The sequence below is a fragment of the Ciconia boyciana genome, chromosome 2 (assembly GCF_034638445.1).
Source record: "Ciconia boyciana chromosome 2, ASM3463844v1, whole genome shotgun sequence".
In the NCBI taxonomy this organism is placed as follows: Eukaryota; Metazoa; Chordata; class Aves; order Ciconiiformes; family Ciconiidae; genus Ciconia; species Ciconia boyciana.
In genome coordinates this window covers 46509600-46534370 of record NC_132935.1, presented here as the reverse complement: position 1 = coordinate 46534370, position 24771 = coordinate 46509600, and the positions used below count along the sequence as shown (strand labels likewise).

General features: G+C 41.9%; 1 protein-coding gene and 1 non-coding gene across 2 annotated transcripts in view; one reads left to right on the top strand and one right to left on the bottom strand.

The window, feature by feature from the left end:
- The window catches only part of LOC140647665 (chloride channel protein C-like), a 104128-nt gene extending 81049 nt beyond the window's left edge, over positions 1–23079 (top strand). Inside the window, exon 17 of the mRNA XM_072852515.1 lies at positions 22759–23079. Coding sequence (XP_072708616.1) covers positions 22759–22784 — 26 coding nt within the window. The 3' untranslated portion in view covers positions 22785–23079. The remainder of the gene's footprint in view (positions 1–22758) is intronic.
- On the bottom strand, positions 4137–4207 carry LOC140648699 (U6 spliceosomal RNA). The gene has a single exon (XR_012041312.1). It is a non-coding gene; the product is annotated as a U6 spliceosomal RNA (small nuclear RNA).
- Positions 23080–24771: the final 1692 nt, after the last annotated feature.

Sequence of the window (24771 nt, the reverse complement as noted above, 5' to 3'; positions counted from 1 at the left end):
TCTAGAAACCTGTAGTGATTTCCCCTTAAGGCAGTGAGAATCTCTTCTTCTCTTGATAACCAAATCTGAATACCCTTGCCATGAATTTACATTTTTGGTTCAAAGCCTGTTGCTGATTTCCTTTTCCTTGATTTATTGAGTACACAAAGTATCACCCTTCTCAGACCTGAGTAATGTAATTTCTTTTTGCTTACAGTATCTGTGGCTAAATGACTTGGTACAAACTGTAGTTGGGGTGTACTTTGCAGAGTATGAGGGCTGGAGACAGCCAGGATATCTGTAACTCGTTACACAACTTTGAACAGGTCACTTAAATGCTTGGCATATCATTTACTCTGCCTTTAAGGTTGGAACAGTGATATGGATCCACCATAGTTACTGTGAAGAGTACATGTGTGAAAGATATTATTGGAATATAAACTATTTATAATAATATTTTGTGCAGGCCAGTTGTAAAAAGCAGTGTTGGATTGGTTTTTCCTCCCCCTGTCAGTAACATGTAATTTCTAAGGAAAAGTTCACACAATTTACATGGAACTTCTCGTAACTGTGTTGTGAGCTGGGTGGGGGATGGCATGCTGCATTTTTCCATACCTTATTATCTAGTTCCATTGCTAGATTAATTTTTTTGTAATATATGTGTGTGTTTGTGAGGACACACGAAACAGAATTCCTCCCAGGACTTCCTGAAACAAGTGGCTCCCTTGTATTCCGGACTCCAGTGACAAATCCGTCTCATCACAAACCATAATAGCATAATACATATAGGAAAGTGAAAACAGATGAAATTTGTAGGAAGCTTTTCATTAATATGTGATTCTCATGATCCTTATATAGAACAGGTCTCTAAGGAATGGCAGTAACAAGTAGTCATATCATTTGAGTCTTTGGCACAAGATACTTTTGTTTTTCTCCTTGTCTGCTTATAGTGAATGGTAAATGTTCTGCTATTTCTTCATATGATTGGAACTAAAAACTAGATAGTTAGAGAAAAGATGCTATTTTTATATGAAATATGGTTTGTTTATGACTTTTCACAATTTCTGAACACAAATCTTTGTGACAGAGATAAAAGGCTTCACAACAAAATTCAAGTAATTTGCATTATATTTGGTTTGTGCTATGCATCTATACCTCTTTCATCTCACCTTCCTTTATGATGGTGTTTTCCTAACACATCTTTCTCTCTTAAGCTGAAATATGGCTTAAAACACAGGCAGACTGAAATTAGACCTAGGTTTGAAGTACAGCCGTGCAAAATTCCCCCCATTCAATTAGAAAAAGTGCTTTCACATTAGAAACTTTAAACCATCTGTGCATTACATATCCCTATGAATGAGCATAAACTATTGTGAGAAAGTTTTTGTGGTATGCAGCTTTAATGTATGGTTTTACAGGTATCCTGTAATGTCTATGTGCTTATGCTGATGTATATAACATTGATGGTGTTTTTCCTGTCATGTGATACTTACATACTTTAGAGTTAATTGCCTAGTGTTTTTAAACTGCCTGGTTTATCATTCTGTAGAACCTTTTAACATTTTGTTTTTTTCCAGTTGATTCTTGCTTACATTTTAAAGTGGGATGTTGTCCTTTAATCACATTTATTTGCTGACCATGAACAGAAAAGCCTAAAGGACGGAAGACAGATGAAGAAATTCTTAGTATCTACTTTACATGAAAATGATGACTTTAAGGACACAGGGACCAAAATTGCTAAAGGTACTAGCAATAGGATATGGTCTACCTTACCTCAAGGCTGAGATAGCCTTGAGCCAAAAAGCTAAAGGGGAATGGAAATGTAACTAGCTGTACTCTGCAAGAGTAGCGCCTGGAAAATCACTGATGAGGAAGTGCTGCAAAATGTTACTGTTGTCTCTGTTGCCCCTTTTCACATAGCTTCAGCTAACAGAGCTGTCAGTGTACCTCTGGTGATCATGAAATCACTTAATGAAATGAAGTGTAACCAGCTCTCTACTAAACTAGTGGTTAATTAAGTGTGACCATCAAGTGATGGGAACCATAGTAGTATACAAGGGAATGCTTGTTCATTCCTGAAAGGCCTATTAAAGTAAGAGGAAATATGTGATCAGCACAGTTGTCTGAATGTCTAACATGGTATGGCGTGGGAATGCCAGCGTCAGAGTTCAAACACATGAGGAGTTACTGCTGCTTACTTGAGGTACTGAACAAACCAGAATAACTTACACTATGTGATTGTAATCAATGCCTAGCACAGTTCTGAGGGGCCAAAGCAATGAAGTGGTTGACTAACTAGCAGTATCTCATTAAGCTGGTGAATCTTGCTTGTCTGAGATCATAGATTGTGTGCAAAGACTCAGCGTTCTGCCACTGAGGCCACTCCTTACTGCATGCCAGCAGAGAAACTGTGAGGAATTACCAGTTTCTGCATATTTTATTTTGAAGGGGTTACAGAAAAGAATTTATATTTTTGTGCAGTTTATATTTGCAAGAATTTATATTTTTGTGCAGTTTATATTTGCACTCTAGAAGTCCCACGGCTTCTGCTGTGATGTTGCTGTAATCACCCCTCTTGTATATGGTGGAGCTTGGATGTGTATATGAAGTAGCCTACTGACGATCGGAAAGTGAGTCTGTGGCAAATCTAAAAGGAGAACTTCAGACTCCTGACTTCTTTTCTTCTCAATATTAATCTCTTACTTGTAAAGTAGACACAAAAGCTAGCACTAAGGGAAGGCATGGCAAGTTGTGTGATTCACATGTCCTCTGACATTTTGTCAGCTTTGATACGCAGGAAAGAAGCATTTCTAGTGTGATAGGGCTGTTCCTGGCATAGAGAGCAAAGCCACCCATGCAACAGGGAGGGCTGTGAAGACTGCACCTGTGCAGGAGGCACTGTAGTCCTGTATAAGTGCTCTCAAGGAGAATGCAGCCTGGAAGCCTTCCTGAGATACACTGGGTACATCTGGTCAGCACAGCAAAGGATGGGACCACTGCTGAGTCACTGCGTTGCAAATGCCGAAGGTATGGGTTTCTGTGAAAGCATGAGATGGAAAACAATAAATGCACAAGACTTGATATGTCTGGTACGTGTGTATATATATAGACGTGAACATTTATGTGTGTGTGTGAGTGTGTGTATGAACGCATATGCAGGTAAGGAACCCAATAGTTTTGGAACTACCATTTCTAATTTAGAAGACAGGCTACACATTGGATGAGGATATACATTTCTTTTTAGGAAAAAAAAAAGGGGGAAACAAAATATGTGTATCTTGAGCTTCATTACCCTACAAACATACAGACTACTACCTGTAGAAACCTTTTTAATCCTCAGGGGGTTAACAATAGGATAGGGATTAGTGTTGATGCAAGTTATGGGTTGAGAGCAGGGCACAGAGGTAAAACAGACAGAAGGGATTTAAAATAGCTTGGTGAATCAAGTGCCCAAGATAGCAATGTCTTGAAGGACACACAAATAAGAAGGAGTAATATTTATCTGAAATGCCAACAACAGTATAGAACATAAACATTATTCACAAAAATGCCATGACCTTTCTTTAATCAGCCTGGGTAGGTTGGATCTCTGACAGAGATCTTTCTTGCACCTTGTCTGTAAGGTGAAGAACATCTAAAAACATCAGCTCTTTGAACCTAGAAAGCTGAGTTTCACAGAATCAGAGAAGAATTTAGGTTGGAAAGGTCCTCTGGAGGTCATCTGGTCCAACTCCATGCTCCGAGGAGGTCTAACTAGATCAGGTACTTCAGGGCCATGCCCAGTCAAGCCCTTGACACCTCCAAAGATGGAGAGCCCATATCCTCTTTTCCAGTATTTGACCACCTTCCTGGTAAAATATTTTTCTTATATTTAATCAGTATTTCCCATGCTTCAACTTGTGTCCATTGCCTATCACTGTGTACCTACAAGAAGAGTCTGGCTCTGTCTTCTCTGTACCCTGAGGTCAGGTAGTTTCAGCAGTCAGGTCTCCTCTGAGCCTCCTCTTCTCCAAGATGAATGGACTCATCTCTCTGAGCCTCTCCTCATATGCCTGTGCTCCAGCCCCCTGACCAGCCTGGTGGCCCGCTGCTGGACTTGCTCCAGTATGTCAGTATTTTTCCTGTACTGTGGAGCCTTCCTACCACCCCCAAACCAACTTGTGCAGGTGCCATGCTAATCTTTTCTGTATCATTCAAATTTTAGTATATATGCTGCCAAAGAGAACATGATTTCATTAGAAGATAAGCTAGAACAATGAATTTTTTCAGAAGAAGAAACTTGGAGACAATGGAAATGAAAGGCTTTTAACCCATTTCTGCCTTCTCCCCCATTACTCAATGTGTCCTTATGTTCTGGTCTTTTTCTCAGCCCACAATTTTCAGTGGCTTCCTGCACTGTAAGGAATTCTTCACAATCCCCTCTCAGCATCCTGGGAGAAGTATTTACATCAGCTTGGGCCCTTGGTTGTGTATGTCTCCTCTGCCTCTCTCAGAGCTCTCCTGTCTCTGCTTGTGCTGCAAGCTCCTCCTCCGTGTGCATTTCTCCACTCTGTCTGACTTGCTCTGCACTCCAGAAACTTTTTCCCCAAAAAGTTGCTCAATTGCTCTTGGAAAAGCACAATTTCCTCCTCCTTCCAGAAGATGCCCCCTGACTGAGTGCAGCCCCATTGTTCTCTGCTGTCTCTTGAAAGGAACATAATGCCTATTAGCACAGAGTAACTCCAAACGAAGAAATTAAAATTATACACTCAACATGTTAACAGAAACATCCACAACATTGTTTTGAAAAATTATTCATTAGGGTCTGGCCATGATTTTGGAAATTACTCAGGGTGGTTTTATAACAGTCAAAAACCGTAAGGTGCTGTGTGTGAGGCTTTGGGGTTTGGACGTATTTTTCCACAACTCTTTACATTTGTCAGTGAGAACATACAGCTCTTTTGACAGTAGGACTTGGGTGGGCTGATGGTTGCTGGATGCTGTAATAGGAGGTTGGCGGGACACAGAATGATAAACTAACTTGTCAACAGCCTCTCTGGCTTTCTCAGGACAGGCTGAGCTTTGTACCTCTGCATCTTGGTTCTCATGTAGTCCTCGGTAATTTCTCTGGTATGGGTTAATTGATTTTGTATTTGTTTGCTGCTGTTGTTTTTACGTCTGCCCAACATGGAACCCTTCTCAGCCACAGACCCTCATTTTGTATCTATTATTCCCTGTTTCGTTATGTTGCTTCCTTCAGCCAGAAAGAATTCTCCTTAAATTGTTTGCATGTTGGTGGCAACAGAGATGGAAGACCAAAGAAAATAAAGAAGAGATCCACAGTAAATGTTGAAAATGGGGTCCTTCCAGTGTGTGGGATGGAAAATAAAGCTGCAAGCGCCACTAGGGAGATCTCCAGGGGGGTGACCTCAGCAATGAGAGCCAGAAGAAGAGTTTAGAGAGCACCTCAAGAGGAGGCAGACCTATGGCTGCATCTGCATACAGTAAGGCACTTTCCCTGAAAAGCAAGCTACCGGCATAGATGGAGGCCAGGTCAAAAGGCTCTGTAGGGCCCTTTGGGCCTCTGCGCCTGCATTTTCTTCTTGTGAGACCAAATTATTGTGTAAGGTTGGTGCTCACTAAGGTTTCCCATGGCATGGAGTTGGGATATTGTTAAGATAGGTGCATGGACTGGGGAGCTAAAACTGCTGCAGGCCAGATACCTTAATGCCCCATCAGTTCATAGCTCATTTGTGGCCACTTCCTCTTTGATACTGTGAGCATTTGCTGTTTCTCTCTCATGCGGCATCTTTTTTTTCCTATTAGTTGTGTATTAGTAGGAATGCAGTTGTATTAACAGCATTTTTCCCCAATTAATTTCACTGTGTTATTTTATCTCCATATTTCTGCTTCCTTTTCCTTCCCCTTTCCTTTTCCTTTTCCTTTTCCTTTTCCTTCCCTTTTCCTTCCCTTTTCCTTCCCTTTTCCTTCCCTTTTCCTTCCCTTTTCCTTCCCTTCCCTTCCCTTCCCTTCCCTTCCCTTCCCTTCCCTTCCCTTCCCTTCCCTTCCCTTCCCTTCCCCTTTCCCCTTTCCCCTTTCCCCTTTCCCCTTTCCCCTTTCCCCTTTCCCCTTTCCTTTCCTTTCCTTTCCCCTTTCCCCTTTCTCTTCTCTTCTCTTCTCTTCTCTTCTCTTCTCTTCTCTTCTCTTCTCTTCTCTTCTCTTCTCTTCTCTTCTCTTTTTTGTTAGGCATTCTTTCTTCATCCTTGCTACTGAATGCCTCTTCCTCATTGCTTTGCATGGGAATTCTTTTGTTCGCAGAGATTCAGGAAATTTTGTTTGCTGTACTTCAGAGCCTGGATATTGGCATAGAAAATTACTCACGTTTGGTCTCTCCTTGCTCTTCCTTGTTACAAAGTAGTTTTCCAGACTTGTGCCAGGCTTTTGAGTGCTCCTGTTTTTACTTTTAAGGCAGAGGGCTCTGAATTTCCATTGCTTGGCACTGCAGGTGTGGTCAGAATGTCTGCCTTCTGTGTCCCTTTGCTTGCTCATGACTATGGAGGTCCAGCCCAAGTGGGCCCAGAATACACCTCCTCAAGGCTACCCAAGGCAAGCTCACAGCCTCACTGGGGTGAGGTGCCACCTGAGTGAATTCCACCTCCTTCATTAGAGTTTTGTACACTTGAGTGAACTTGAGTAGAGCTGCGTGAAAGGTCTCCGCAGAAATAAACATAGCAGATCAGGGGCTATGTGCAGTTTTCCCTAGTGATTTATACATTTTAAGCTTAGAGGTAGCATTTTGCGAAATGCTGTTTGAAGTTGTTAATTAGGTTTGCCTGAACAGACTAAGACAGAGCTAATTGGTTAAGATTATAGCTAAAAGATTGTGACCTCTCACTGTGAAATGTCTCAGTGTATGTTCTTGTTTAGGTCTGTTCTTCCGTTCTTTTGGAGGAGGCAGATGAAGCATGCACCGTATCACTGAGATAGTGAGGAATACTTTTTTATCATTTGGGAGTAGCATCCCTATCTCAATTCTGCTGTTGTTAACAGGAGTTATTTTTACTAAACACTTCTGTGTTCATTCTACTTGCATTTTTGACAGAAAGAGCACTGTCAGGTGAGTTTTCAACTTTTTATGAATAAAACCTAATAGGAAGCCTTTTCATAGCCTCACAGCATCCATAGGTACAAAACAACTTCATAAACTCTCACAATCCACACAGTTACTGGCAACCCTGAATCATTTTATGAATAATTTTACTTGGATCTTAGTGAGAAAAATGTTCGTATGAACGGTATGAGCAACAAATTTCCAGACAAAAACATGAAGGAGGGAGAGTATGTATAGACACAGTCTGTGGGGGCCTGTGACTTCATCGCAGTTCACACGATAAGAGGGTTCACTTCAGGAGCTGGTAATGGGGATGGAGACGTGGAAGGCCAGGCTACAGGAAGTGGGGATGGTGAGTCAGGAAATGGCAGCCTTCCCTCCGAGTCATCCTTGAACCACTGCCCTGGTGTGCTCATAACGGGAACTGGATTACTAGAGATGCTGGTCCTTCAGATGAGATTTCAAACTTGGATCATGACCATTTGATGTCGTTAAGTGTTACGTGCCGTTTCTTCTCGAGAGCATGGATTTCGGATCCTGCACCTGGTCTCATCTCCAGCGTGGCTGCCTGTGTTTTGCAGCCGCCCCTCTCTGCAGCGTGCGGGGATGCACTGTGTCTCCTTTCTGGCCCGGCTTTCCATCCCGGTGCCGCAAGCCCTGTTACGCACCCGCCTCGCTTCTTGCCAAAGCCACGGCGTAGCAGTCGACCCAGAAGTTTCTTGCATGGTCGCTAAACAGCTGTAATTTCGTGTTACACACACATTATGTCCTATAACATTTGATTGGCTTACCAGGAAAAGGAGAGATCTCTGTTAGGGGGTTAACAGCATTATTTGGTGATTGCAGGGGTGCCTGCGAGGAGGGTACGTGGAGTGACCGCTCAGGCAGGCAGCGGCAAGCCTCAGGCCGCCGTTCAGTCACAGCTCGGAGAAGGCACCTTGCGGAACGCCGCCGCCGTAGCTGGGTCGTTTTTAGTTAAAAGGGCGAAGTTACAGTTTGTGGTGAATTATGACCCCACAGGAGGCAGATCGCACCCGCGGCTCAGAGGCCGCCCGCGCCACCCGGGAGCCCACCGAGCGACACCAGCCGACGGGGCAGAAAGGCGCCACCTGCTCCCCCCCCCTCCCCGCCCGCCCGCCGCCTCCCGGCGCCTCGGCCCCGTCCCCCGCCGCGGCCCGGAGCTGCCGCCGGGCCGCCCGCGGCGGCGCCGGGCGGGCCCCCTGCCTGCGGGAGCGGCGGCGCCGGCAGCGGCCGCTAGATGCCGCCCTGCCCAACGGCTTGGCGGCGGCGGCGGCGGGCGCGGCGGCCGGGCGGCGGCGCGGCGGTGGCGGCTCGGCTCGGCTCGGCTCGGCTCGGCTCGGCTCGGCTCGGCTCGGCTCGGCTCGGCTCGGCTCGGCTCGGCGGGGCCGCGGCTGCCCCTCGGCCGCTGCGTGCCCGCCCGGGGAGCGCCCTCCCCGCCGCTGGTGCCGAGCCTGGAGCTGGCGGTGCCGCCTTTCCGCCCCGGGAAGCGGCGCAGGGGGCTGCGTTGTCCCGCGGTGTTTTCCGGAGGAGGCAACTTGTCAAGTTTCAGTCCTTCGGAGTGGGTCCGGGCCAGCGGCCGGGCCGTGGGGACGGGGCCAGCCCGCGGGTGGGGATCGGGGTCGAGCCGGTGAGGGAAGCCAGGGTCAGATACAGCCCTGGGGTGGCCAGGCCGAGGCCAGGCTGCGCCACCCGCCTAACGGCTTGGCGGGGCCCACGGCCAGGCAGGGCAGGGCTGTGGCGGGTCTGGAGACTGTGACGGGGACTAATGGCCTCGAGCTGTGGTGAAATGGGGCTCCTGGGCCACGGGTAGGGTTGGGAGTGGCCCCTAGGGAAGCTGGGCAAGGCCACTAAATTCAAGCACTCAGGGCCCTGGCCCTGGGCGGGGTTCATCAGGCTTCTTCAGGGCGCGCAGAGCTACCAGCACAGGGGTCATCTCCTGGTGAGAGAGGGGTAGATGCCAGTGACTGAAACCGAGTGCTCTGTTCATTACAGGGGTTCTCAAATGATCTTTCTTTAAGAAAAACCGACAACAAGCAGCCCTCAAATAGATTAGAGCAAGTAGTTTGGATGTTGAATTTCAGTAGCAATTGACTGTGTTGCCCTTTTGAACCTTGCGTGTTTTGGTTTTCCCTCATCGAGTATTCTCCTTAAAAGAACGGTTGCATTGACTGCATGCATGGTTTTTGGGAGCAAAATCATCTGAAGAACACAGCCCCATGCTGTAACAGCCGTCTGGCTGTGTGCGTTCATCGGGGAAAAAGTCAAGAGCAGTTAGTCCACACTTCAAGACTGGCTCTCAAGGAGGCCAAGGCCACTGTGATTTGGGATTATTCATATTTCAAAGCCAATTTGCAATATAAAATTGTTTAGGGGCTAAAGGAATATAAGCAATTGCCATGTGTGGTTGGGTTTTTTTTGAGGGAGAGGTTTGTATTACTTAAAAATTGCCTACCATTGCTAATTTAGCATCTGCGTGAAATGCTGTATTGTCTGGACTCCTGTATTTGCAAACAGAGCAGATAGCAGAAGTGTAAGCAGTTCCAGCACGGCTTCTTGGCTGCGACCTGCACTGACCCCATGAATGGCAAGTAGGGGGGAGCAGTATAGGACTTGGAAGCTTTCTTCTGTTATCGCTGGTGTGTTAACCTAGCAAAACTGCTTGGCTTCTCTGCTGAGCTTGCCACGTAGTTCCATCTATAATGTAAACGTCTGTCTACTAACTGCACTGAAACCACCATTTAATTTTGTGTAGGCTACTGAACAGCTGTCAGATGGGAGTAACTTTGGTTATCGTGCAATGTCCCGGATGCAAGAGGTTCTGAATGCCTTTATCCTTGCTTGACTTTCCTGGTTTTGGACTGGATACTTCTCAGCTATATGTTTTCAGTCTGTTAGTAGGCCTTTAAATAACCCCCAAGAGTGTGCTGGTTGTTATCCTCCTACAGAGCTCAAGTAAATTAGACAGGAGCATTGAGTTCATTGGATTGCTATGGATCCATTCAGTTCTATGCATCTCCTATCCATTAGTGTCTCATCTCCAAGAGACTTTGTGATACTAGTTTTGACAGGTTGCATTATGCTGTACAAGGTTATGTCTTAAAATCATAAAACTATGAAAAGAGGATTCCCAGGATAGCATTACAAGCAACTGTAATGGCCGATGAGCTGAGATCTCTTAGAATTTTTTTCTGCCAGCACGGGCACGCGTGTTGCTTTCAAGGTGACAGTAGGCTATGAGTAAGAATACCTGTGCAGCAAAATATACCGTAGACTTGGAAATGTTTGGTTTGGAAAAAGAATGCTCTTCACATATGTTAGTATGCATTTAGCAAACAAAAGCTGTGTTGAGCACTCACCAGACTTTTCGAAGTCAAATGGGAATTTCACACCACTTGATCCTGCAGAGCAGGCTGTCCATATATAGAAGGGGCCTTGTAACGTTCATTCTGAAGTTAGAGAAACAGCCTCATTGAAGAGATGCTCATACAGATGGTTAGGCTTCAAGACTTTTGAAATCTGGGATTTATTTGGCTGAATATCCCAGAAGTCATCTTTAAGTTCTCTGTGACTCATCCAGGCTGTCTGAACTTCTCAGGCTGAAGAGAGGAAGCGATGAGCAGGTTCACTTATGACAGAGCTTCCTGTTTTGCCTTGAACAGAAGGTGTTTAGAAAGACCTTTTTCACGATGGTTCTGCTGATCCAAGTTGAGTTCAGTGACTGGGCAAAAACAGGAGAGAAAATGCTGGTTGTGGGATGGCGGTCTTGCCAAACATTTTCAGCCTCCAAAGAAGGCTTATTTTGGCAGAATGTTAAGCGATGCCTTTTGGGTTGCTTTTCATTTGGGGAGGCTGATGGGAAAGATGCTCTTCCCCAGGCACTGAACTATAAATATTTGACTTTTATGCGACCAAAATGCTTCTGAGTAGACACGGAATAAGTGACGAAAAATGAGCTTTTACCAAACCTGTGGAATTCATTTGAACTTTGCCAGGTGTTTGGCTGTAAGACTGTGAGGTCCCATATTTAACAGCTCATATACTTTGCCAATAATATGTGAAGTGTTTCATTATCTTATATGCTGTAGTTGGCACACATCAGTTTGCAGACAAAGAGCAATGGTTTATGGTACTTGTGGATTCCATGTGCTGTTGTAGCCATGAAATGATGTGTGGTGTATGATAAGACAAATATATAAGAATGAAAAAGCTCATATAGCAAATATAAGATACTTTAAAGTCTATGATAAGTAAAACCATGAATTGTTAAGTAACATCAGTATTTTGATTTTTGTCTCCTCTTATAAATGCCAGGAGTGAAAAACAAATAAGAGGCTTGCCTTCAGCTCACCCAAGATGTTCAAGGATGAAGAGCTAATTTATTTTGAGGCTGCAAAATAACCAGGGCTTTTTAGAGTATTTATCCTAAAGGCCAAATTTTTCACAAATTAAAGCTTATTTTAGGTGGACAAGCTTAGTGGACCAACTGTGTACTCACACCAAGTCCCAATATCCAGTGAAGTATTTCAATCAGTATTGAAATAATTACTGCAAGATTCTGGTTGGATGAAAAGGTCTTTGTGTGTATTTTTATGGATGTTTTTCTCTTTGGTGTCTTCTTTGTTTTCTGAGTTTTCATCTTTCCAGAAAAAAATTAAAATGCTTGAAACTTTAACCTACTTCGAAGTAAATCTCTGATTGAACGAGTCTTTAATGTGTTGCTTTGCAGCATAGCAATGTGTGTAAAAGTGTCACTTCTTTATGTATAAATGTTTTGCTGAGGTGTAGGGTCTAAGGATGAAAAGCGATGGACTGTTTACTCCAGCAGCTCCCCAGGCATGGGAATCTAGTGTGTTGCAAGAGTGGCGACGTTTGCTGTGGCAGTGCTTGCAGCAGCCTGTGTGGTCTGCCCTCCTGGCCTTAGCAGCCTGTCTGGAGAACTGGCAGGAGCAAGCTGCCCGGGAGACCTCGGTCCTTGGGTGAGCTCTGTAACAGCCCACCAAGGAGTCACGGGGCTGCTACCCAGCTGCAGGGAGCAGGGCAGCTCATGGAGATCTGCTGTGCCTCACCAACTGTAATCCAGGAAAAAAACAAGCCCCAGGTATCAGGAAGAGTGGGGAGGAGGAAGTTAGACTATGGAAATCAGAACTGGGAGCTTCTCGCTTTCCTGTCTTCTGCAAGGACTTTGGCAGACTCTGCCACGTTTGTGGTGGTTAGCACCTCTGTCAGATACATTTTCTTTAGAGAGCTAGTGAACCTTTGTGTGTGAACAAGAAAGCATGTCATTTGTCTGATGCTGAATTTCGATATTTGTAGTAGTTTTCTCCTTGAGGTAGTTTAGGAGTATAGAAGATTATTTTAATGAAATTTTAATTATTATTTGTAGTGTATTTTCTGTGCTGTAAACACTGACTGAATGAAAAGGTCAAAGACGGTCCCATCCCCTGTGGGACTGGAGTCTAGTAGTAGCCATCTGACCAAGAAATAATTAGACTAGTCAGTGGGGAAGACGAGGTGATGGGAGGACATTTTAAGAGTAACACTGTGTATATTTGTCTAAATTAGTAGATCATAATACCTGCTTAGATGCAGGTGATCACTAGTTCCAAATAGCTGTTTCCTTTTCAAGGTATTCTTATTTCTTTGGGGGAAGAAATTGAGAATAGCCTATTTGAAGTTATCTGAATTCAGTGGTTTCTCATTGTCAGAGAAACAGGCACTTCTAAGAGATGCATGTTTTTCTTTGCGTTTAAAAGGAGCAAAACCCAAGGAACTTCCAAAGAGCCCAAATCTTTTGAGGAAAATGATGAAAATAAAGCTTTTCACTGAGTCTGTCTTATTATGCTGGTACTTTTGTGGTTAGTCTCACTTCTAGTGACTGCACAGAGATCATTCATTCATATTCCTGATGTGACTGTTGTGAAGCCATTTCTCTGGTACTGATGGTGCAGTGAGCAGTAAGACCAGAGGATTCCTATATCAACTTTCTTTGTGCATTTGCTGCTTAACCTCCTTAACCTCCCTTTTGAAGAAACTACCTTATTTGGAGCAAGTAGCATACACAGATCCAGATCCGGCAATGTTTTTTGGGCGGTAGCAATTCGATATGCAATTTTTATTCTCCCAGCTTCTACAGTGGAATTCACTACTTTCTATTTTATGTTGGTTGTCTGGACTCTCCATGCACTGGATGGACAGAAACTTTCCACAGACATAAAAAATGATCAGCAGTTTGACAATGGAAATCTGTGTTTAAAACAGGCATAGATTTAGAGAGGACTTAAGAGTGTCCTAACTATTAGTCTGTCATCTATTTTTTGCTTGTTGGGCAGAAAATAATTCAGTATTGTCTAGCTTTTAGATGTAATATATCATGATTAGGATGTTTATGTAGGATAAGGAGATAATGTAGGATAGGATTATGTAGGATAGCAGAAAAATTCTGAGAAGGCTTGCTGGTACATTTCTGAGTGGTCTAACCCCAAATATGGATCAATTACTGATGCCCTCTGAACAAGGTGGGAAAACCAAACATATCTCTTTGGGCCATATGAAATGTCCTCTAAATAGCCTTTGAAAACATGAGCATGAGGTAAATTTTGGTTATTATTAATGAGCTGGTGTTTGATTTTGAACTACTGCATAAATGAGAGAAATGTCAGATTATTAGTTTCTATCAGTAATCACCAAATGAAATTTCGTTAAAATACTGGTGAATAATTAATAAAATCAAATCACTGATGTTTTATCAAATCTTCATCTAAGACCTTGAGATAAATCTTGTGAAAATATGCAATTTGCATGAATTGAAATAGAAAAGTCAGAGTCCCAGCTGCCTAAAACATAAACCTGTACAGTGCAGAGAAGGAAGTTGCAGTTTAGGATGCCAGGAATTTGAGATATAATTTCAGTATTCTTTCATCTTTGTTCTAAGAGATCAGTGCATGTAGAAGTAATAAGGCACATCTGTATTTCAGTGCACATCATCTTAGGTCTAGGAGTGCCGAGTGTGAAAATAAATTTTTCTTATGTTGCATTTTAATCAGGATAAAATGACAGTTTTAGAGTCACACAGTGCACATAACAAGATAAGCAGTGCTGCTTCAGCACAACTTGCATGTACTGTTAGAAAGAGGTATATACTTAGAAAGCAAACAACAGCCCTGAAGTGATGGTGATATTGTAAGGCATTGGTATATAATGGTTATCTTTTATATCATTCTTACAGCCTTGGCACACATGGTTTATGCTCAAGAATTTAATTTCCTTAGCTTTATATTTTTACCATCCTTAAAATCTGCCATGTATCCAACAATGAATATAGGTAATTAAAGAATTCCATAAAACTTAGTATCTTGAGGGGGGAAATTATTAGAAAGCTGAGTATTTGCATCAACATTGTATTTACAATGCTGTCTGTTGTCTCAATATATGCTCACAGCTCTCCATTGTTGTTGGTGGGAATTGCATACGCTGAAGTCAAGCAGAATTAAGCTTTCATGAGCAGATAATTAACAGATAGATATAGTATCTCTGTGCTCTGTAAATTAAATGTTGGTCTTAAAGAGGGTTTTCAGAAGCCCTGGTTATGTTTTCTCGCTTAGCTAAATTCCATGTTCTTACATGTTATTTTTTTATCCAGTCTATAGTTTTTGAAAACAACAATATGCTTTATGGTGACTGATGATTTTTGTTTAAACTGAGTCTACACATTGCCATGAAACATTCTTATATTTCAATGTAATGTAACTTGGAAATAAGATCCATTTCCTTAGGTGTTACTAATAGTGCTCTGGACTCTTACCATTGTAATGGTGTTAATTCTTCTCAGTCTCTGTTACGCTGGTCTGGCTTGCGCAAAGAGTCTAAAAAGGCCAGGACCCTAAGACCACCGGCATTGCAGGGAAATAACATCTGAAAAGCTCCCAATCTTACAGTCTGCCCTCCTGCTGATGAAGAGCAATAGCAGACTTGATTTGGGTTTATCTGTGGATGACTATTTTCTAAAAAACAACAAATCAAAGAAATAAATCAGTGCAGATCTTATATGACTTTTAATCTGCTTTGATTTGTTGGTTGCTGTAGCATGACTGATAGAAAAAGAAGAACACTTTCTATTTTGCTACTGGGAACATGCTTAAGCATATTTCATTTATTGTGGTACACTTCTGCCATTTCTCTGCCTTTTGCTTATACTTCCAAATGCATTCTGCCACTTTTTTTTTTTTTTTTACTTTTTTTTTTCCAAATCCACATATTTTATAGTCATCAGTTCCTACTTCGTTTAAGTTCATATTCTTTTTTTTGCACCTTGGGTCAGCAGTTTCTATTTAGTCCTTACTTTGGAGAAAATCCTTAGTGGCTTCAACAGGTGGTCTCCTGGAATCAGCTCTTGGTTATGCCGTATCGAGTGCGTGGTGTCTGTTAGAGAAGTGCAGCTATAATCACTGTGCTTGTTTGTCTGGTTACAATCTGAACTTGTAAGCCAAAATCTTTATCATCAGTCAGGCCCTCCAGAACTTCTCTTTGAATTTGCTTTATTCCTGAAGTTTCTTCCTTCTCATCAAGCTACTTGCATGATGGTCAGAGCAGTAAAGGGAGACTGCAAAGTCAGTACCCTCCTTTCAGAGCCCAAAGAAGGAGGCATAGGAGTGTATTTGTGACTTTCTTGATAGACAGGTTCAAAAATGTCTACTATTGATTGGCTTGTGTGTTGCCTCAGCAGCTGAAAGGTGCCGCCTTTAGTCAAATGATGGACTTTGGAGTGGAGATGTCCTATTCACATGTACACATAATACGTGTGTTGTAGGACTGGGGGAAATGAGATCCTGTGTTTGTTTTTGTATCCAGAATCTGCTCTGTTAAGTTGCCAGGTTCCTTACTAGTTTCCTTGAATGCAGAAGCATGTCTGTTTTGCAGGTGTTTTGCTAAAATTATGTTTCATTGTAAAGAACAGGTCTTATCCTGTTTTTTTGTTTTTTTTTTTTTTTTAAAGTGCTACATTCACTTGTGGAATCATATCAGCAATTATTAATAGCCAAACAGTTAACAGTAAAACAAAAATGTGCATGTCTTTGATTTTGATTTAAGTCTTTGAATAATCTTTTGCTGAGCCATGCAAAACTCTTCTATTGTGTGATTGTTTGAATCATCGCTAACGAAGTTGACACACCCATGACGTTTTTGGCTTTGATACCTGGAGGACTTACTGAAGTGGCTGGAGGGTTTGGTTGTGTTCCACATCTCACAGCATCATGGGACACTGGGACAGTAGTTGCCTCAGGGAAGCAAGAGAAAATCAGCACTGGCATCGTCACCATTCATCTTCACTCCCACTTTGACTCTGCTTTGGTTCCTTTTAGCTTCTCACTTCTTTTCCTCAATGCAACAGCAGGAGAGCATCATAACTCGGTCTGTGCAGAAAAAAAAAGGGTAAAGATGGCTTGATCTCAATTTTTTAAGTATGTATCTGAGCAAAAGTAGGTGATACTTCAGGGTTCTTTACTTTGGCAAAGGGGGTTTACAAAATCTAAATACTAGACATTTAAAGCTAATCAGTTTTAACCTGGGAATAAACTGAAAAATAAGTTAAGCAAAGGTAAGTAATTATTGAAAAATTGCTAAGGTATATAGTGGACTATCCATAAGGAAGTCTTTAAAACAAGATATCTTTCTAAAAGGTATGTGCTGTAAATCAACCAGTAGTTATAGCGTGTGTGATCAGGAGGCTGGTCCAAATGGAGATGGTGGTTTCTGTTGAATTTCTGGGTTGTGCCACAGAAAAGCAATAAGGAAGAAGGGACTTGTTGCTCCTTTTTAAGTTACCAACACTGCTTGGCTTTTCTGTCAAATAGGCCTTATTAAAAATGGGTTGTGTCTTGACAAGAATGATAAATGTTTAAACTCTATGGGTTTTTCCTGTATTTCATTCTTAACTGAAAAGGTAGGCTCTCTTCAGGAAAAACAACCATGTTAATAACTTTTAATTGTTAAAACTTGTTAAAATGTGCTAGTTTGCAGGGTTGAGAGACTTTGCTTAGGTTGTAGGGTAGGAGAGGAAGGCTCTCTCCCTCCCTTTTCTTTAAACTGTCTGGGTCCTGACGTCAAATTCGGGGGCATGCCTTGCTGGGCGGAAACCAAAGACTTCATACTTTCTCCTCTTGCACCGTCAGTTCAGGAAGCAGGAATAATGGATCTCCTGAATGACGGCAGTGATGTTAGTAAGGGATTTTGCTTGTGAAATTAAGTCTTCCCTTCCAGATGGGGAGCACCTAGCATCATCCTAGCTGGTGCCACTGCGATGGCTGCAGAAGACCTGGCTTCTCCCACTTCTATGGAATGTAGGCAGAGCTGGCACACCAGCCATCATCGGCCACAAAGAATTGCCCTAAATATATTCAGCCCTCTGGAAGCACCCTGTTTGTGCTGGGCATACTTAGAAGCTCAGAAATGATATATTAATATAAGTACGCCAATAGGTATGCCAATAGGTAGAAGAACAAAAGCTGCTATAATATTAGAATAGAAAACGTACAGGAATAACAGGATAGCTTTGCTGGTGGAGAAGTGGTGTGATACACTAAAATTCAGATTCAAACAAACTAAATAAATTAACTGTATCACAGTATGCCTGTGGATGCCAATTAGAAGGAGTATTACAATGTTGTGGTTACAATATTGATCACTTGGTTGGGCAACTAACAATGAACATGCTATGCTAAGAGAGAGTAAAAAAATCACAATAATAATGAAAAACTTTGTTTCTGTATAGGTGGCATAAACATCATATAGGCATATAAGACAGAACCTCTTTTTTTTTTTTTTTGGACACCATAAATGACATTTTAGAGTCATTTGGTCACACTGACCAAAGAACAAACAAGAAGAGAAACAGCTTGTGATTTAGGCCTGAGTTACTGTGCCAGACATGGCCCAAAAGGCAACTACCAAAGAGTCAGTGCAGTAGCGATCACCATGTACTGAAACTCAACTTTCTTGTGGGAGTGGAAGAGACACAGAGGTGTTAGGTAAAACTGAGGAAGCCTCTCTGAAAGGAAATGAAAACAGCCAAAATTTTAAATTTCTTGAAGTGCCATGAAGTATAAGGGGTGGTTTTAGGGTCTTTTTGATAGGTAGTGTGTATTTGCTCTCTGGAAAGTAGTTTCTAAACAGACTAAAAAAGAATAAAAGAAATAAAAATACATAACCGAAAATGTGGAAGTCATTCCAAATAAGGAACATACAAAAGAGAATAAACTTTCACAAGATGCATGTCAAACCATAGTAAGGTATGCCCAGAAGATTCTGAAGAAGGCTGCGAAAGACATAACAGTAAATAAATTAACTGTTCTATTTCAAGCATATTAGAAGTTGAAACTCTACTGATATATCTGTAGAATCAGTATATGAAAGAAATGTGATAGCATTGTACGGATATTCAGTATGGAGGAGCTTACAGCTGCTACAACATTTTTTTGCAGGATGTGAGGCAAGGAAATATATTCAAATTGAGTCAGGATAGTTTTAGGCTGAATATAACATAATTTTTACAAAATTCTGAGGACAGATGCTGCTTACCCAGGAGTTTAAATGACAGCAATATGGAATTGCCAAGTTGTTAACTGGAGTATGTGTCCTATCTGTTACTAGTAGAGGGATGGAAAGTGGCTCTTTGTGTTACCAGTTTAGAGAGTCTGACTTTGTGGCAGGCAGACTGTTAGAAGCTAAGTAATGAAGATTAGGTGAGGAGGCACAGGGATATGTATTGCGAAAGATTGCCATTCTGGTTTTGTAGCCCTGCTTCACCATTCTACCGATTTTTTGGATTCTGTGTGCTGCCTCTCTGAGAAACATGATCCACTGCCATCACCATTCCTGTTATAAAATTATGGTGTTGTTCAGTTAGTGGGAAAGTTCCCTTCTGAGAAGGATGTGAGAAGTAAAAATTTAAGTTTGCAGAGTAAAGGGATTTTTCCACTAGGGTCTTACTAGGTTAGTCTGTGTACCTGGGCCTATCGGTGTATTTATGAGAGGATGAAGGACAAGGTTGGCTTATTCAAGCAGGAAAGTCCTTTGCAGGGCAGTAGAGAAAGATCATAACACTTAATGACTGAAAGTGGCAGATGAAATTCTATGTTAATAAATGCAAAATAATCAATTTAGGGAGGAAAACCAGCTGTGATTATGTTATTCAATGCTAGACTTTACGTAAGCTGTTACTGTTCAGGGAAGAGACCTTGAAATAGTTGCAGGCAGGTCTATGCAAACTTTAGCTTACAGCTAGTCAAAAAGATAAAGAAATTTTAGGAATGAATAGGAAGGGGACAGACAACTAAACAGGAACCATCCCTGACTTTGCTTAAATACAGGATAGATTTCTTGTTATTTGTAACAGGCTAAGTAAATAGATGTTCATTTACTTAAGTATTGACTGATTTCATAGGAAGCCAATCCAATTTAAAAAAAGCAGGGTCAAAGGGTGATAAAAGCATCAAAATGTTTAAATGAAACTTTTCCCCTCAAAAATCAAGGTTTTTGAAGTGTCTTTGCAAATTGCTTCTCCAGGCCCTTGCAGCTGTGGGATTCACAGACTCCGTAAGTTGGCTGTACTTAAAAAGTGTCATGATTGATGTGTCATACCATAACTACCAAGAAACATCAGGCTGTTAGGAAAACAGTCTAGTGAGCAGCTCACAATACTTACAGAGCCATTTCAATATCTATTAGCGTGTAGAGTTGTCCGTGATCATCAAATGGGCAAACATCCTTAGGTTTTTTGACGTGTAATGGTATGGGGTGGTGGTTAATTACGTTTTATGTTAGATGTTACAAACTAACTCTAAAAATCAATTTGTAGCAAATGACACTTCATGTGCAAATCATTAGTTTAAAGACAGAGTATGTCAATGTTAATTTTTATTAGGGATCAAAGAGAAAGAAGATGCAAAGTGAAAAGCAGAGGTAATGTTCTCTTGGGAGGAGAACAGAGGGATATAGTCATGTAATGTCATGCATATTAGCCAGAATTTTATCAACAGTTACCTTAGCTTTCTTTGCTCATTCCCATGCTTTCTGGGATTTGAAGAGGGAGGGTCACATCTCCCCCTCCTTCCTGTGCAATAAATAGTTAACAACATGGGCATTTTCAATGTCCTGGGGCACTCCTTTGAGTTAACAATTAACATAGGAGAGACACCCTGTCAGTTATTGTTTCAGCCTCTCTTTCTGCAGACTTGCAAAAGTATTCTGGTTCTTGGTTGGCAATTTCACACTCAAAAGGATTTCTCTTAGCCAAAAGGACTAGGTGGTTATTATTATAATAATAATTATTATTATTTCCTTAATGTCAGCATAGATTCTATAGGCTCTGGCAGAAATGATGAGGACAATTGGCCTTCCCTGTGTTTGAGATCTGACTGTTGCACAAATTTAATAGTTTCCATCAGTTAAACTAAATAAATATGTATAATATATATACATGCATATAGATTTAATGAAATCTGTATCATTTGTTTGTTACCTCCGAACTACCAAAAGTTTTGGAAACACATACAGATGTCCGTTGCCTTAGCAGAAGTTGCAGTAACTCTATTTACTTAGCATTATTCTTTTGGATGAGTATATTGACTGCTGTAAGTGACATCAAACTCAGGCTGAAAGTTTCCAAACTGAGACAAGCTCTGCCAAAACAGAAAGAATTCTGTTATTGTTGAACTCTAGATGCCTAACATGCAACTCTCAAACAGCAGTGCTGTGTTTTGGGAAATACTGATCAACTGGGACCCAGAAGCAGGCCACAAAAATACATTGCTGGCTCCAAATGGCAAATTCCCTTCTCTGAAAGGGCAAAAGGAAAGGAGGTAAGGGATGTTTACAGAGAGTGGTTGTTATTCCTCCTTCCTTATGCACTTCTAAATATGCAGTTTCCTATTTGAAAGAATTTCTCAGCGAGGTAAGACTTATATTTCCTGCAACTGATCAAACTAGAGGAAAATAAAGACAGGAATAAGATCAGGATGGCTAGTAAGAATGAGAGTGATTCTAGAGCATACCATCCAATTTTGATTATATTTTGCAATTTACTGTAAATACCCTTATGATACTTTCATATTTTTGGGGGAATTCTTCAAACTTTTGCTCAGCTAACTTCCATGGGAATTTATATGAGTAATGACCTTGGGACTCTCAATGTGGAAATAATTATCCTCCTACTGGATGCTACCTTGTCAGCCTGTCTAGTACTACCACAGATTGCTGTGTGTGCTCAGCTAGGCCAAACCTTGAGAAATGAAGCTGCATCAGGCTGCTTTGCTTTTCCTCCATCCTAAGACCTGTTTGCACTAGAAAGTGCAAACTTCATTCCTAGACCTGGGAATGACTGACCAATGCTCACTTCTGTTTATTTAAGGAATTACCAAGGTGTTGTAAAGGATAACTCATAATTGGGAGTCTGGGGATGTACAGTGCGACACAATGACATTGTCCAGTCTGAGATATGAACAATGTAGTCTTTGCTGCTGGCACTGTGTTAATTGGCAGGGCCATGCTTCTCCCTCTTTGCAGGGCAGGCAAATACAAGGGGACAGGTGCTGAGCACTGCAATTCTGGTAACAGCAACAGTTGCAGGGCATCTGTGCTCCCAGTCTTTCCTTCAGGGGCATAAAAAACCCCACATGTAGCTAGTCAAGAAACAGATATGTATCAATAAAATAAAGCCAGAGTGTAATTAAACAATAAAACATGACAAACAGTGCATTTCTAGGGAATTACAACATGCCTTGGGTGGAGTTGTAAGGCACGAGGCCAAAGGTTGGATGGCTTTAATCACCCAAGACACACAGAAAACCCTTAATGCTGACACTGCTGGAGAAAGGCAGAGTGGGATGGTGTGGGCAGTGTTTCTGCATGCAGTTTAGAAACTAAGTTTTGATTTTATCCTATCTGGGTACAGAAATGTCTGTATCTCCTGCATGCCTTTTGCTGTGTATGGCCTCAACTGGTTAAGCTACTAAGACTGCAAAATGATGCTGGCACGTCCACCCAGCTAGTCACTTGTTCAGCACCCAAGTAGGTCTAATGTGTGGAGCAGAAAGTTTTACTCTGGATTAAGGCAGTTTTTTCCAGCCTCTGTGCCTGGGCTGGGATATCCATGAGTAGAGCTCAAGAGCAATGAGAGCAGCTGCTAACTCTGGTATAGGGAACAAGGAACCAGGAGAATGAGAGGATCCCTGGGATGCTCTACGTTGGACTGCTGAGGGGTCTGTGCTGAGGCTAAGGCTGGGGGCCTTGAGGTGACATATCTGGGTAACAGACATCTTGTGACCAGGGACTTGGCCAAAAAGGCCCAGGGGATGAGCTGGAAGCCAGAGTTACTTTGTCCAGTGAGGTGGGACGAATGATGGGTGAGACCATTTGAATACTTTTCAGTGTGGATGATTGATTAAAATATAATTGTGATACCACCAGGTGCCCTGATGGCTACTATTGTGCTTCTGTACAGGGGGCTGTGAGATTTCAAGGAGCTGTGGGTGGGATGGCCAGCTTCTTCCTCTTCATGCTGATCTTCTCCAAGTGACCTTTCTAAGGATCTGGAGCTCTAACCAAGAGGTGGGTATGAGGCGATGCTTGCAGGTGCAGCGTTTCTCTTACCCTGTGTTCTTCCTCTCTGTTAGCTTCTGGCATTTGGCTGGAGAGATAGAAGACTTCTGCAGAGACAGAAGACTTCTGCCGAGAACCACAGTGGGCAGCAGGATGTCATCTTTCAATGAGGGGCAGAACCTAAACCCAAGGCGCTCGCTGCAGGGGCAGCTCCCGGGAGGGTGCGAGAGTAACAGGCCTTTGGAGAAGAGGTCTTGTGAGGTGGGAGCCTTTGTGTCATGCTGGTAATAAAGTGTTCAAAGACAGAACATGCTGATTCACAGAAATTGAGACCGTTTGTGGGAAAGGGTTGGCTTTCACAAATATATTGACTTGAAAACTATTGTGGAAATAAAGTTTTGGAACTGTCAGAATGTTTTGGTGGTTTCTAACTGAATGGCTTTCTCATTCAAAATTACTTTTTGTTTAGAAAATTAAACTTAATAGCATCTTTAAGAAGTTGCATTGAAAAGATATGGTTTGAAATTGTGAAAGCAAAATGTTGACCTTGACCTCCAGGTTTTTTTTTCTTTACTCTTTAGTTTTGAAAATTTTAATGATTTAAACCTTTCCTCCCACTTTGGAGTGTGGAAAAAATTATTGATATCTAGAAAACTGTTTACAGGGAAACCGTTTCTCTCTCAGCTTAACATAATGGACTGTGCCACTTTAACATGGACTAGCCCCATTTAAAAACAAGAAGTTTCTAATAAATTCACTTAAAAATTAAATAAAATGATTCTATTGCTACATAAGCCACCTTTTACTGCCACAATTAGTCTCCCACAAGTACAACCAGGTTTTCTGATTTTAGGCTTAAAATGATTACTGATGATTGTAATGCAGTCAAAAGAAACCAAATACAGATGGTTAAGTTTGAACAATGTTTTTCTCACACAGTATTTAATGTTCAAGAAAGTCATAAAACAAAGAAGTCCCAATTCAGTACTGTGCAGCATGTCCTGCTGATGTGTTTATTTCTGTTGCCTGGATTTTAATCACTGGGATGTGCTCACTTCAAATGTGATGCTAAACATTGCCCATTATTATAATGCATTTCCCAGGAAAGTGCATTCTGACTAGCATGCAAAGCGCAGGAGAAAAACATAGGGGGATTATTATTATTTTTTTTTAAATGTGGCCTTAAGAAAAACAATGGTTCATTCTTTCAAGCCTTGGATCTTGAGTCTTATTTATACTGTTACCAGTTTGGCGAAGGGAAAGGGCCTTCCACGTGAGCGTAAATTACAGTTGTACCTATGGCCTCACAGTGCCAGCGGGCCATACTCTAAGTGTGAATTCAGCTCCTCACAACTCACTGTCATACTTTCTGCCACCACTGTGCCAGGAAGCTTTTTGGCATGGCTCACAGCCTTACCAATGTGCTTAGTCAAGCCCCAGTCCCCGTCTGCTCTGTGTGGACATTAAAGATGCCGCTATGCTTTTTCCTAAGAGTAGTGGTTTGTTGCAGAGTCCTTGACTATAATTATGTCCCACAGTAACCGTTGTGCAGCAAGACACGAATCAGTTGACGACTTCCAGTCCAGCAGTGGTTGCGTTTTGGTGGTGATGATACAGATTTCTGGAGCAGCGAGTGAGTGAGTTAGTTATATAGTGAAGCGTTGTTGCTGACATAGTTAGGTTGGCTGGGCTTGCTGGTTCAGCTTGTGTGCTGAAAGTGCTTCTCATCACGGTGATGTCAGGGTGCCGTGGTGGCATAAGATGTATAGAACAGATACGATTGCTTTTTTTTTATTTGTAACGTTGAAACTTTTATAGTACTACATATAGTTTCAATCTCTTGCATTAAAATGATGATGGATGGTGAAGGTGAGTGGAAGGTAAAGCAGAATAGCTATGGGGGAAAGCTGACAGCTTTCCGGTTTGCCCATATTATTGAAACTAAGACAAAACATTTTGTTTTTGCTAGCACTGGCTAGAACCTCAGCATACCAGCTCTGATTCAATCAAGCACAAAACCTGTTTGTTCTGTGACTCTCCCCCCTTTTAGAGCCTTTCAAGTATTTTTACCCTGGAAACTTTATGAC